The sequence below is a fragment of the Hypanus sabinus genome, chromosome 6 (genome assembly GCF_030144855.1).
Source record: "Hypanus sabinus isolate sHypSab1 chromosome 6, sHypSab1.hap1, whole genome shotgun sequence".
In the NCBI taxonomy this organism is placed as follows: domain Eukaryota; kingdom Metazoa; phylum Chordata; class Chondrichthyes; order Myliobatiformes; family Dasyatidae; genus Hypanus; species Hypanus sabinus.
The window spans coordinates 85391546-85406155 of NC_082711.1; the positions used below are offsets into that span (position 1 = coordinate 85391546).

At 38.9% G+C, this 14610-nt stretch overlaps 1 protein-coding gene across 1 annotated transcript in view; it reads right to left on the reverse strand.

Annotated features, from left to right (window-relative positions):
* elp2 (elongator acetyltransferase complex subunit 2) overlaps positions 1-14610 on the reverse strand; it is a 130162-nt gene that overhangs the window by 36431 nt on the left and 79121 nt on the right. Inside the window, exons 14-16 of the mRNA XM_059972544.1 lie at positions 8629-8698; positions 5176-5277; positions 471-528 (exon numbers count right to left, since the gene is read on the reverse strand). Coding sequence (XP_059828527.1) covers positions 471-528; positions 5176-5277; positions 8629-8698 — 230 coding nt within the window. The remainder of the gene's footprint in view (positions 1-470; positions 529-5175; positions 5278-8628; positions 8699-14610) is intronic.

The window sequence follows — 14610 nt, forward strand, 5'->3', positions numbered from 1 at the left end:
CACAATGGTGATATATCACCACAGCCTGGGACAGTGAGAGAGGGTTCTGCAGTAGCTTCTGTTGAAAGGTGAACCACTGATACATTTGGTGAACTGCTCAGCCCTTGTGTACTCTTATTAAATGGCGAACACATATGTTTCCAACTTAGGTAACCTTTGGGCACTCTCACCTTAAACGACGGTTCATCTTTCTTTGGGTTTGAATCTGAAGGAGAGGATACAAGTTCAGGAGGAGGACTGGGTAAAAAATTTGGTGCAAAGCTTGACAGGAAGCTGGTTCCTATCTTTCTCTGCTGCTCGGATCTCATCCTCTGTTGAGCAACCACGTTTTATTAGAGGGCTTCCATTTAGAAAATGAGACAGTAAAATGTGAAAATGATTGTTGGGGTTGAATTCTTTTTCAATGGCCTGTATGCGAATCACTTAGTAACAAAATGTCAAATCTTAAGTGTTAGTGATAAATAACTTACAGCTTCTGAACTTCAGCCCAGAGTGTGTTCTGCAGAAGATGATCCTCTGATGGAGGCTCTGTAGGAAGTTAGTGGAACACAATGAGTCAAATGAAACCAAGGAAATTACATCATGAGGATCAAACTATAATATGGGCCAAATATATTTTTCCCTCACTGACTGCTCTTATTAGAATTTTGCAGACCTGTGAGTTTACAAAGAGTGTTCTTTACACAATGTTCTCACCTTAATTTAGAATGTGGCAAACTGATTACCATCAGCAACTCAAAACGTGGCAAACTAACAGGAAGACTTATGCAAACTGCCCGAACTGCTATCATTTTAATAAGTCTTCATCTTGTCCAAAGTCTTTTAAATATGGCACCCAGTATTAGGCACAATATTCCAATTGTGGCCAGACCAGAGTTTTATTAAGGCTTTGTTTTGTGTTTTCTATTTCTGTACTGGAACACCTCCAGCATAGCTACACATCCTGCCCAGCAGTTACCCCAGGAGTCTGTGAGAACACGTTCTGGCCTTCTCCTCTTCATAATCAGCAAAGTCCCCAAATGTCACAGCATTCATTAACATTTTGTCCTTTAGTCTCTATAAAATTCAACACAGGAAATATTCTGCTGTCCATTTTCAATCGCACAAGAAGTTCTCCCCTTCCATTTCCGGCAAATTTTCATTATCTCTCAGTTCCTCAATAATACATTTTTAAAATTCTGATCCTTCTGTTTAAACTCTTTCCTATATCCACACTCTTAACTTTTTCCAGCCTAACCAATTTATTCCCTCAAAATTCTGTATCCATTGTTCTACTTTATAATATTCAAAATAGACCAGCTAGCAGATGTTCTCATTGACATCTTCAACATCTCCCTGAGCAACGCCACCATTCCAACGTGCTTCAGGGGCGCCACCATCGTCCCCGTGCCGAAGAAGTCCTCAGTGTCCTGCCTCAGTGACTACTGTCCCACTGGACTCACATCCATCATCGTGAAGTGTTTCGAGAGGCTCGACATGAGGCATATCAAGACCCTGTTGCCCACCTCAGTGGACCCTCTGCAGTTTGCGTACTGTCCCAACCACCCAACAGACGACGCCATTACCATCACCCTCCACCTGACCTTAACCCACATGTACGTTCAAATGCTGTTCATAGACTTCAGTTCAGCATTCAACACAATCATCCCTCAGAAACTGATTGGAAAGCTGAGCCTACTGGGCCTGAGCACCTCCCTCTTCAACTTGGATCCTAGACTTCCTGACTGGGAGACCTCAGTCAGTCCGGATCAGGAACAGCATCTCCAACACCATCACACCAAGCATAGGGGCCCCCCCAAGGCTATGTGCTCAGTCCACTGCTGTTCACTCTGCTGACCCATGACTGTACTGCAACACACAGCTCTAACCACATCATCAAGATCGCTGATGACACGACCGTGGTGGGTCTCATTAGAAAGAACGATGAGTCAGCTTACAGAGAGGAGATGCAGCGGCTAACGGACTGGTGCAGAGCCAACAACCTGTCTCTGAATGTGAACAAAACAAAAGAGATGGTTTTTGACTTCAGGAGGGCATGGAGCAACCACTCCCCACTGAACATCGACGACTCCTCGGCAGAGATCGTTAATAGCACCAAATTTCTTGATGTTCACCTGGCGAAGAATCTCACCTGGTCCCTCAACACCAGCTCCATAGCAAACAAAGCCCAGCAGCATCTCTACTTTCTGCGAAGACTGAGGAAAGTCCATCTCCCACCCACCTCCCATCCTCATCACATTTTACAGAGGTTATATTGAGAGCATCCTGAGCAGCTGCATCACTGCCTGGTTCGGAAATCGCACCACCTGGGATCACAAGACCCTGCAGCGGATAGTGAGGTCAGCTGAGAAGATCATCGGGGTCTCTCTTCCCGCCATTATGGACATTTACACTACATGCTGAATCCGCAAGGCAAACAGCATTATGAACGACCCCACGCACCCCTCATACAAACTCTTCTCCCTCCTGCCATTTGGGAAAAGGCACCGGAGCATTCCGGCTCTCACAACCAGACTACATAACAGTTTCTTCCCCCAAGCAATCTGACACCTCAAATACCCAGAGACTGGACTGACATCAACTTACTGCCCTCTACTGTGCCTCTTGTCTTGTCTATTATTTATTGTAATGCCTGCACTGTTTTTGTGCACTTTATGCAGTCCTGAGTAGTCTGTAGTCCAGTGTAGTTTTCATACTGTTTCATGTAACACCATGGTCCTGAAAAATGTTGTCTCGTTTTTACTGTGTACTGTATCAGCAGTTATGGTTGAAATGACAATAAAAAGTGACTTGACTTGATTCCCACTTTTTAAACACATCACTGCAGTTATAAGCTTTATTATCTAGATCCCAAGTTTGAAATTGACTTCCTAAGATTTTCCATATTCATCACTTTCCTTGAAGTCCTTAAAAACCCGCATTGTGACTAAGATTTTGGCCAACATCCCTTTCCTTCAATTTTAAGTGCACTCTCAGAGTATCTTGGAAGTATCCAGAAGACCCTAAGACACAGGAACAGAATTAGTCCATTAAGCCCATCAAGGCTGCTCTACCATTCCATAATGGCTGATCCTGGATCCCACTCAACCCCATTCACATGCCTTCTCACTATATCCTTTGATACCCTGACTAATCAGGAAACAAGCAATTTCCACCTTAAATATACACACGGACTTGGCCTCCACCACAGTCTGTGGCAAAACATTCCACAGATTTACTGCTCCTAAATAAATAAATTCCTCTTCTCCTCTATTCTAAAAGGTCTCCTCTCAATTTTGAGACTTTGCCCTTTAGCTCTAAATACCCCACCACAGGAAACCTCCTGTCCATATCGAACCTATCTAGTCCTTTTAACATTCAGTAGGTTTCAATGAGATCCCCCCCCCCCCAAATTCTTCTAAATTCTAGTGAGTACAGGTCCAAAACTGCCAAACGTTCCTCATAGGATAGCCCCTTCATTTCCAGAATCATCCTCATGAATCTCCTCTGGACTCTCTCCGATGACAACACATCTTTTCTGAGATATGGGGCCCAAAACTGTTGACAATATTCCAAGCATGGCCTGACTAGTGTCTTATAAAGCTTCAGCATTATCTCGTTTTTATATTCCAACCCTTTAAAATAAATGCCAACATTGCACTTGCCTTCTTTACCAGACTCAACCTGTAAATTAACTTTCTGAGAGTCTTGCATGAGGACTCTCTGCATATCTGATGTTTGAACCTTCTCCCCATTTAGATATTAGTCTGCACTATTTTCCTTTTACCAAAAAGCATTATCGTACATTTCCCAACACTGTATTCCACCTGCCACTTTTTTGCCCATTCTTCCAATTTGTCTAACTCCTGCAGCAATCGCATTGCTTCCTTGGCACAAACTACCGCTCTACTTATCTTCATATCATCCACAAACATTACCATAAAGCCATCAATTCCATTATCCAAACCACTGATAAACAATATGAAAAGTAGTGGTCCCAATACTGACCCCTGAGGAACACCACTAATCACCGACAGCCAACCACTAAAGGCCCCTTTTATTCCTACTTGCTGCCTCCTGCTTGTCAGCCACTCCACTATCCATGCCAGTATCTTTGCTGTAATGCCATAGGATTTCATGTTGTTAAGCAGCCTCATGTATGGCACATTATCAAATGCCTTCTGAAAATCCAAGTAAATGACATTCACTGCCTCGGCTTTGTCCACCCTGCTTGTTACTTCCTCGAAGAACTCTAACAGATATGTCAGGCAAGGTTTCCCTTTACAGAAACCATGCTGACTTTGACTTAGTTTATCAATAGTTTCCAAGTACCTCGAAACTCCATCCTTAATCAAAGACTCCAACATTTTCCCAGCCATTGAGGTTAGGCTAACTGGCCTATAATTTCCTTTCCTTTGCCTTCCTCCCTTCTTAAAGAGTGGAGTGACATTTGCAATCTTCCAGTCCCCTGTGACCATGTCAGAATAAAGTGATTCCTGAAAGATCATGAAAAATGCATCCATTATCTCTTCAGCAACCTCTCTCAGGACTCTGGGATGTAGTCCATCTGGTCCAGGTGACTTATCCATCTTAAGACCTTTGAGTTTACCGAGCAGTTTTGCCTTTGTAATAGCAATGGCACTCACTCCTATCCCTAACACTCATGGACCTCTGGCACACTGCTAGTGTCTTTCACAGTAAAGACTGATGCAAAGTACCCATTAAGTTCATCTGGCATTTATTTGTCCCCCATTACTACCTCACCATTTAGGACATTTTTCTATAATCATACAAAACAACTTCATGCTGTACATATATTAAAACAGTCTTATTTTTCAATCTTACCATAATATTTTTGACAATATAAATATTGTCACTTTAACATAAATGTTCACTCTAACAATTCATTAGAATGTCAGCAAAGAAAATTTGAAAGATAAAGATATTTTACTTTGATTCCAAATGTACTGTACATCATTCAGAAAAGAACTGTTAAGTACAACTATTTGTAGTTAAATGTGAATCTTTAAATTAGGTAAGTCATTAACAATCTTACCAGAATGCAGTAAATATCTTGGTTGTTTAAAAAGGGTTTATGCAACACCATCCAACATTTGTGAATTCCACTTTAATTTTGAATTTAAAACTCGCCATAAGTTTTTAGAATAACTTTCCTGAGCTACTAGAATCACCTACCTGTAAGACTGATTGGTTGAAAGTAAGCCTGGGGATACTGGTCAGCAGCACTGAGAGGCAATGCACTTGGATCCCTTTTACTTGCATTTGCAGTTATTTCTCCTATTCCAAAGAAATTTATATTATCTTAAAGAAAAATCTGATGACTCATATGTATTAGCAATATTTTATTTAATAACTAAGTTTTTTAAAACTGCATTTCACCACCTTGAATACATACAAGACAGAAACTTAAAAACTGATTTAAATTAAATCATATTTAGTTTAGAAAATATTCCTTTCTAAGATTATGCATAAGTATTTTCATTATAATCGCATACTTTTATATGCTCCTAATTTTGCATCGTGAAAATGAAGATGCCTGACAAGATCATATTAATTTGAGAATTTATTGGTAGAGAAATCTAGTATAGTACAAACACTTATTTACTCAAATAGCAATCAGTCAAACAGCTGCTAGATACTTTGCACAAAGATTTAGAAAGTGCAACAATAATCAAGCAATGTTTTTTTTAGGGCATTTAATGCTGCAGCGAGCCCCAAAGGTTAATGCTACAAGTCTAACAGCAAATTTCTACTGATTTAGCTGATGCTCTCAGGTCAATGATGCCATTAGCACTAGTTGGTTTCCAAAGATGACAGGGATTGGTAGCTAATGAAAACGAGTTAAAGCTGAGACATGAGAGGATAGGGATTTTGAATGAAAATCATGCATGGTTCCTAATCGTGATCATTTTCCATGAGCACAATGGGACAGAGTGGTCGTGAGACTGGCATCACTGTGATTTGTGCCATTTCATACTATTTCAAAGGACCTGTCCTGGACCCAGCAGAAAAGTGCAATTGCAAAGAAAGCATGGCAGCACTTCAGCTTCCTTAGGAATCTGCAGAGATTCAACGTGACATCTAAAACTTTGACAAATTTCTATAGATGTGTCGTGGAGAGTATATTGTCTTGCTGCATCACAGCCTGGTATGGAAACACCAATCTTCTGAATGGAAAACCCTTCAAAAGGAAATGGATTCAGCACAGTGCATCTTAGGTAAAACCCTCCCAGCCTTTGAGCACATCAACATGAAACACTGTCACAGAAAATCAATGTCCAGGATCAGAGGTCCCCACCACCCAGGTTATGGTCTCTTCACGCTTTTGCCATTAGGTAGAAGGTGTAAGAGCCTCAGGACTCATGCCACCAGGTTCAACAACAGTTATTACCCATCAACCTCAGGCTTATGAATAAAAGGGAGTAACTACAGTCACTTGCCACATCATTGAAATGTTCCTACAACCAATGATCTCACTTTAAGGACTCTTTATCGCTTGCTCTCGTTATTTATTGCTATATGTTTATATTTGCATTTGCACAGTTTGCTGTTTTCTGCACTCTGGTTGATCTTTCATTGATGCTGTTATGATTACTATTCTATAGATTTGCTGAGTGTGCCCATGTGAAAATGAACCTCAGGGTTGAATGTGGTTGATATATATGTACTTAGATAATAAAATTTACTTTGAATGTTATTGTTTAGCCTGATTTATACTCAGCATTTTTTAAAGTCGTCTTTAGATGCACTATTGACTCAAATACTTCAACAGCATTTTGAAGCCAAGGAAGAGACATCATAATGTGAAAAAGCAGAGAGAAAGAAATTAGATGCACTGTGCAAAAAAAATTCTTGCATCTGTTAGTTTTTTTGGAAAATGGTATAATAACAGCATTAAACAGAGTCAGCATGGGTTTATGAAACAGAAATTGTTTTTTGATGTAATGAGCATAATGTATTTGGCTGAACCAATGGGTGCAGGATTTCAGGAAGTCTTCAACAATGTGCTATACAAGAGTTTATGAAACAAAAATGGAACCCCAGGGATTGGTGATATTGTACTGGTATAAAATGAGGAATGGTTAATAGACGGGAAACAGAGAGTAGGAATAAATGAGAATGAGAGGCTCTAGCTGATGAGGTTCCAGAATGATCTATGCTGTTCATACTACATTAATGATATAAATGAGGTGCTGACCAAATGTAATATAGCCACTGACAATATAACACCCTCGTATTCAAATGTAATAAAAACGTAATAAACCATTGAACTTCATAATAACTTGATGAACCTGCTTGTAAACTTCCAATAACTTGTATACAAGTCCATCTGAACACTACCACCATACAATTTCTCACTAGTTAAAAAAACAAACTCTGCATTTTAAAATTTTTCAATCAAATTGTATGACACCTGTTCCACACCTACCTGCCATAATCTCATCCATTTACTTAGCCTATTTACACTCATTTGCCACTTTATTAGGAACAGGATTGGAACCTGGTGTGGTCTTCTGCTGCTGTAAACCATCCACATGGTTATTTGAGTTACAGTCACCTTTCTGTCAGTTACTATAAAAATTAACCATTCCTTATTGCACAATACTATATTTAAAATAGCCTGTGTTGTGTTTCCTCAACATACCTTATGGAAAAATTAACTCTGATATATTGTTTCATGGATTCAACACCCACACTACTGCCAAAATGGTTCGTCAATGCTACATTTGGATTCAAGGCCTCAGTGATCACTCTATTGTCCATGATATCTGTTCATTAATTTCCTGATTTCTCTTCTATTCATTCACATCTCTGTTTGGGGGTCATGGACAACTTCCATCCATATTTTCTACCGAAATTTATTCTGCTTCTTGTACGTGTGTGTTATGATACTTTACCTCTGCTACCCTCACGCTGTTCTTTATTAGCATGGCGACCTTTGCTCCTTTCCCACTTTGCATATCTCTTCTGAAAATGGAGTATCCTGCACTGTCCTTGGTCCTGACAGACTCACTGATCACCACCCATTTTGCTAATCTGCATTATTCTTTCATCCTTTATACTTTAACTTAGACCCCTTTCCAGAGGTCTTCCCCAACCATTTAATTCAAAACCTCATTTGTTAACAAGATGTATTGGAGCTTTGTGAGCCAGTACAGGCTAGTGCTGAGACTAAAGAGACAAAAAAAGCATGGTACAGAAGAATCCTGTAAAGCTACCTAGAAAGTATAAAGAACAGTGAAGCTTTTGAATCACAAAGTCATGAAAGTTTTGACAAGGCTTTTGATGTAACATAAGTGAGCAGACACATGCTATACTGCATTGAAACAAGTACACCATTGGGCCCTATAATCAAAGTGGCAGAGATTAATTAAGTACATGCAAATGAAAAATGCCATAATGTCATAATTTATTAAATACGATGAATGTAAAATAAAAGAAAACAAGGCTGATTCAATATCTTCAGTTTACCTACGCCAAATAAACTATCATGAAATCAGGACGTCCTAACGACATCCCACCACACACCCTCCAAGTAACACCAACATAATACATACACAACGACAAAGAAACATATTTAATCGAGACATATAGCTCAAAGTAGAAAAATTAAATACTTAAAAATACCTTGAAAAACTGCCTTGTTTGACAATCCTAAAGCAGGTACACTGGCACCTTCAGGGATTTCATTACCTAACTGGAATAAAATCAGAGATAAAAGTCAGGAATTGCTCACAATGAATGCAACGTTCGTATTACAAAGTAAAATAAATGGAGAATAATCATAAAATCACCAGGATACAGCACAGTAAGGGGTCCTCTGGTCCACCTAGTTTACACCAATTATGAACCATCCATTTTAAACCAATCCTACATAAATCACAATTTAAAAAAAAAAATTCCTCATTATCTTTTCAGCCTTCCTCAGATTCTCCACTCACCTACACACCAGAGCAAATGAAAGTGGCCTACCCACACATCTTTAATTGCTTTGAAAACGCAATACCTCTCAGGCAGTTTTCAGGATTTACAGCTAGCATAAAAAACAGAAGTTAAAAATATTCAGCAGGTTAGTCAGCCTCTGTGGAAGGAGAAACAGTTTGTGTTTCAGGTCCAGGATCCTTCGTGAGAGCCAGCTTGCTATGTTTCCAGCATTTTCTGGTTATATATCTTTGATAATTTTAGCTCACATTATAGCTAATAGCTAAATTTGGCTTTTAAATTAAATCTCACAAAATCATTAGTATTTTGCTTATCTGAAGGTAGAGAATGCACATTGTCATGTTAATTTATTGACACTTTTAAAAAAATACTTCAACAAATTTTGACTTATCTGACCTGACTTAAAAGCTGAAACTGAACTTTAATCCCATATGCAAGTAACTCAACCAATGGATTATATTCAATCTCTAAGTAGAAATATTTTAAAAGTTTGCTGACATACTCTGTTTAAAAAAAAATGGAATATTATTTTCTTAATACATGACTAAAGTATAGGTACAATTGAAACCTTCAGGCTTATTTATGTTAGGAAGCATCCCCACAAGGAATAATGTGATCAATACCCAAAAAGATTTTCAGGGTAGGACAATAGAAGCAATTTTAGAAACCAATTAACTGGGCATTGGAATAGGGAAAAATTGCAGTCTACAATAGTGGAAAGGCAAGAGGAACTGAGTAGCTCCCTTCCTTCACAGTGATTTAAGACAAACTGATTGTAATCATCATTTACAGAATAACAAAAGATGTAAGATTTCAATTAAACAAATCACTTCCTGACTTAACAGAAATTAAAATTTCATAGATAATCTATGAACTATTCAGATGTACTATGTCCAATCAGTCAGATACAACTGGTTACTATAATGCAAAATCCTAACCATTAAATAAAAGTCAAGCAGGTCAGAGCAAGCTTCAATTCTCACTTTTTAGTGCATAAAACATAAAACATTCAAATAAAAAATTCCAATTTAAAAAAGCCCTTTCCATTCTCAAATGTTTTTTTTGATACCAATGGAATAAGTAGGAAATATGGATTTCCCATGGAATTCCTTAGAAGGATGACATCTATTCTGCTTAAAAGAGAGAGATGATCAGTTGACTGACAACAGTGGTATTAAATTGAGGTACTCATAAATTTATTCAGGCTCAGTGGAAAACTGGTCAAACATATCCTTACCCCTTATGAGCATAAATATCATTACGTCTTTACAAATGACAGCACAGTGTGTTTTCCTCAATTGAATAAGCCAGAAGGTTACACTGAACAAAGATTTTGCTTCCTGAATACTTCTGAGTGTTACTTATGTAGTTTAGGCCGTGGTTTATGAAAACCACCATGAAGTTTCCCTATCATGCAGTATTTTTTGAAATTGCCTGTATTTCTTATATCCATTCATAATTCAAGTCAGAATAACTGATGTCAAGATTAAGGATAGCATATTTGTTGGTCAACAATGATGGCAATTTGAAGAGCTTCTAGTGGGTCCAGAGAAAATTGCAAGGAAGGCATTCAAGGATGTTGTTGAAAATTTTCTTGGCAACTACAAGGCACCAAACTATGTGCAGCTGGTTGATAACATGCTTCAGAATACAAAACCATTAAGTGCAACATGTCACTGAAAATCCATTTTCGGCATTCCCATTTAGACTTCTTCCCTGCCAATCTTGGTGCTGTCAAGCACAGTGAAAGGTTTCACCAGGACATTGTGGTCATGGAGAATCAGTATCAGGGCAACTGGAATCCATTAGTGCTGGCTGATTATTGTTGAACACTTAAGCAAGAAGCTTCAGACACTGAGTACAAATGAAAATCATCAACAAAACATTTTAGATCAGGTGAACTTTTGCAAACCTCAGCACTGCTTTGCAATTAAATGCATTATATTCAATAAAAGTTTTTTTTCTATTTCTTCAAATTCCTCCCTGATACAAGTAGTCTGAAATTATATTTATGTTCATTTCAAGTGGGCTATCATAAACAAAGAAAAAATCTGAGGAATTTCAAAAAAAATTTATTGTCCAGTGCTATGGGTTTTTGATTTTAAAAAACTGGATTCTACAATACTCTTCCACAAAATGCTCAAGGAAAGGCTGAACTCAGCCCACCAGGAAGTTTTTGACCTGGAGATAACTGTAAGATTAACATGATCCACCAATAGACTCATGGGTCAGAGAAATAAACTAAGCATACTGATACAAAGAAGATACGTCAGCAACATCCATGAGGTATTTGAGGCGATTTGGTTTCTCACCAAAAACTCTAGCGAAGTTCTATAGATGTACAACAAAGAGCATTCTAACTGGTTTCATCACTGTCTGGTATAAACGATCAGAAAAAGCTGTAGACAGGTGCAAACCCAGGAAGCTCCAATGGGCACTAGCCTCCGCAGCAACAAAGTTATCTTCAAAAGGTGATGCCTCAAAAAAGGTGGTATCTATCATTAAGGATCCCATCACCCAGGACATGCTCTCTTCTTGTTACTACCATCATAGAGGAGGTATAGGAGCCTAAAGACTCACACTCAACATTTTAGGTACTTCCCCTTTTTATTATAATTTATAGTTTTTTAATGTATTGCACTGCTGCTGCAAAACAGCAAATTTCACAATGTATGTCAGTGATATTAAACCTGATACTGGTTTTCATGCTTAGTAAGTCTCCTAAATCTGTCCGAATTTTACTCATGGCTATCTAAATTCTGTTTTTTCATCAGTAGGCATTACTTTACATGTCAAATTTGAATGCTGTTGTTCTGCCCACTAACGTTTGTCCTACTTTCTACTTCCCAAGTCAGCATCCCACATACAGCTGTCTCTCCCGCCACTGTACTATCTGTAAATATGAAAGATTTGTGTCATGTAGAAGAATCAAAGGTTTTGAAGCAGATTAGAAATTTCTAACAGCCCTACTGCTAATTCCCAGAATACTTTATTAAATCCTTTCTCCCTAGCATAATTCTTCGAACATGACATTTCATTTTCTTTCTCTCAGGCAATTAATTTTTCCTGGATTTCCTTTGAATCCCTGCAGTCTCATGATTAATAAATACTCAGCCAGAAATTGGATGCACCTGTTTTTGGTGCACCAAAACTTAACAGAATTTAGGTCCAGTGGTAAATCAGAACCTGTCAAAGAAAAGATCAAAGACATGTTTGAAACATGATAGAGGTGGTTACACCAATAAAGTTTAACACATTTACTGAGCAGTCTTCAAGAAGCTTACACTCAATTCAGAACAACTCTTGGCAAATTGGTGCACGAGGCTAACAAAAAGTCAACAACTCTTAAAGGTACATGCGTATAACAACTAGACAGAAGGTATACATACTAAGGGTGTTGAAGGGCTGCTAGAACAGGGGGGTAGAGGGGGAGGGTGAGGGGGAGAGGGAGAGGGAGAGACAGACAGAGACAAGAGACACTACAAGGTTTCGAAGGATAGAGGCAAGCAAAGATAGGGGCCATGAAATGTCTATCTACCTTTGCATGTTCTTACCTAAATTCAGGTGGAAGGCCAAGGTGTGCCATATGCAACAGTCAAATTGCTGTCAGCAGATTGAATGTTCAATGAACACAGAGCAACAATGGGATGCCTTCTTTCAAGCAGTGGGCTATTTTTCCACAACAGAGTGATGCTGCACATTAGCAGATTCTCTTCTGCATGAGCAACCAAATAACTCTAAAGCACAGATTGGTTTCGTACAAGAACAGAGATTTGGAAAATGGAACTCTTCACTTTTTGCAAAATTGGAGGCTTACTCTCTCCACTCACACATCTCCACTGAGAGCTGAATCCTGCATGGACTGTGCTGACAACTGACATCACAGGGAAAAGTGGAAACAGCAGGGCCCTGTCAATCAAAGCCTGCCAACTGGCTCAACTCCTGCTCTGGAACTGAAGCACTGGTTTTGCAGTCTGACTGCCAGTATATCACTGTCCCCTCAATGTGTCTGAGTTTAACTCAGTGTACTCAATGCAATACAGCACACAAAAGTCACAAAAGCACCAAATCAATTTGAACTACAGCCTCTCAGGTACATACTTCACAAAAGCACAAGAGCCAACAGTCTCAAAAGACCCCTTCAACAGTCTTGGGATGATTCTTACATTTAGTGCACTTAGCAAACTCAAAGAGAAGGGGAGTGGGGGTTGGTAGGCAAACCTCCAGCAACCCCAAAGAGGATACTACAATGTAGCATTTGGACATGAAAACCAACTTCCAATGTTGTTAACATTTTAAATTTTTGGGAATCTAACTTAAGAGACAAAAGACAAAATTTTCCATGTATGCATTATTTGATACCACTATCTTACAAGTGATTCACAAGAGTCAAGAAATATTCAAATGTTTTCTTAGTTCAGGCAAATAACACAGTTTACATTACAGAGGCAATTCACACCTGCTATGGCAGTTGCTACTTTGATACAGTGACATTTTACCTAGAAAGGTGATTAAAGTCATTTATGCAAAGTCAACACATGCAAATAAAGCCATAATTGCTTGTAATGGAACCTTCAATACACAGAATCACAAGACATAGACCTTCTCACCATCAAGAACATCTTCAAGAGGTGGTGCCACAAGAAGGCTGTAATGTTCTTTAAGAAGAGACCCACCCCCCTCCACTATCTGAGACATGTCCTCATTACGACAATTAGGAAGGAGGTACAGGAGCCAGAAGACCAACACCCAACAATTTAGGAACAGCTTCTACCCCTCTGCCATCAGATTTCTGAACAGCCCATGAACACTAACTCATTATTCTTCTTTTCTGCTCATTTCATTTCTGTAACTTAATAGTAATTTTATGTCTTACTGCCGGAAAATGACAAATTTCACGACATATGTCAGTGATGATAGAGCTGATTCTGATTCTTAAAACTAAGTGAAGTTTCCCCTTATAACCTCACTGCAACAGACCACCTGGTGAAATACTTCAACAGCGATGAGAGTGTACACGTTCCATGGTGAAGTTGATTACTATCTCACGATGATCAGTCCATGTTTTGCCTACACTTACAATTCTTATTCTGCTAAGTCATAAGACTGCGAAGTCTGAGGAAGGACAGGTGGTGAAATGAAACATCTACTCCACTCCATGCATTCTGACAAATCATAAGAAATAGGTAAGATGGCATTAGTGAGATATGATCATTTCTGCAGTGATGACACATAAATTCTTTCCAATTTCTGTGAGCTGAGCAAAACAAGGTTCTTCTACCAATAATCCATTCATCTGTTGTCTCCCAATGTGTGCCTTGAAATGGACAAATAATACTGTCGATATTTCTGAGGACTTAACCTGGATGCAACATATTGATAAAGCTATAAAGGCGGCAAAACAGTGGTTCATTAGAAGTTTGAGGACATTTGGTTTTTCAACTAACACACTCAAAAAACTTCTACAAATGTACCATGGAGAGTATTCTGACTGGCTGCATCACTGTGTGTTATGGGGGGTGAGGGGGACTACTAAACAAGATCTAAGTAAGTTGCAGCCAGCCAATTAGTTCCATCATGGGAATTCACCTCCATAGTATCCAAGACATCTTCAAGGAGAGATGCCTCAAGAAGGCAGTGTCCATCATTAAGGACTCCACCACCCAG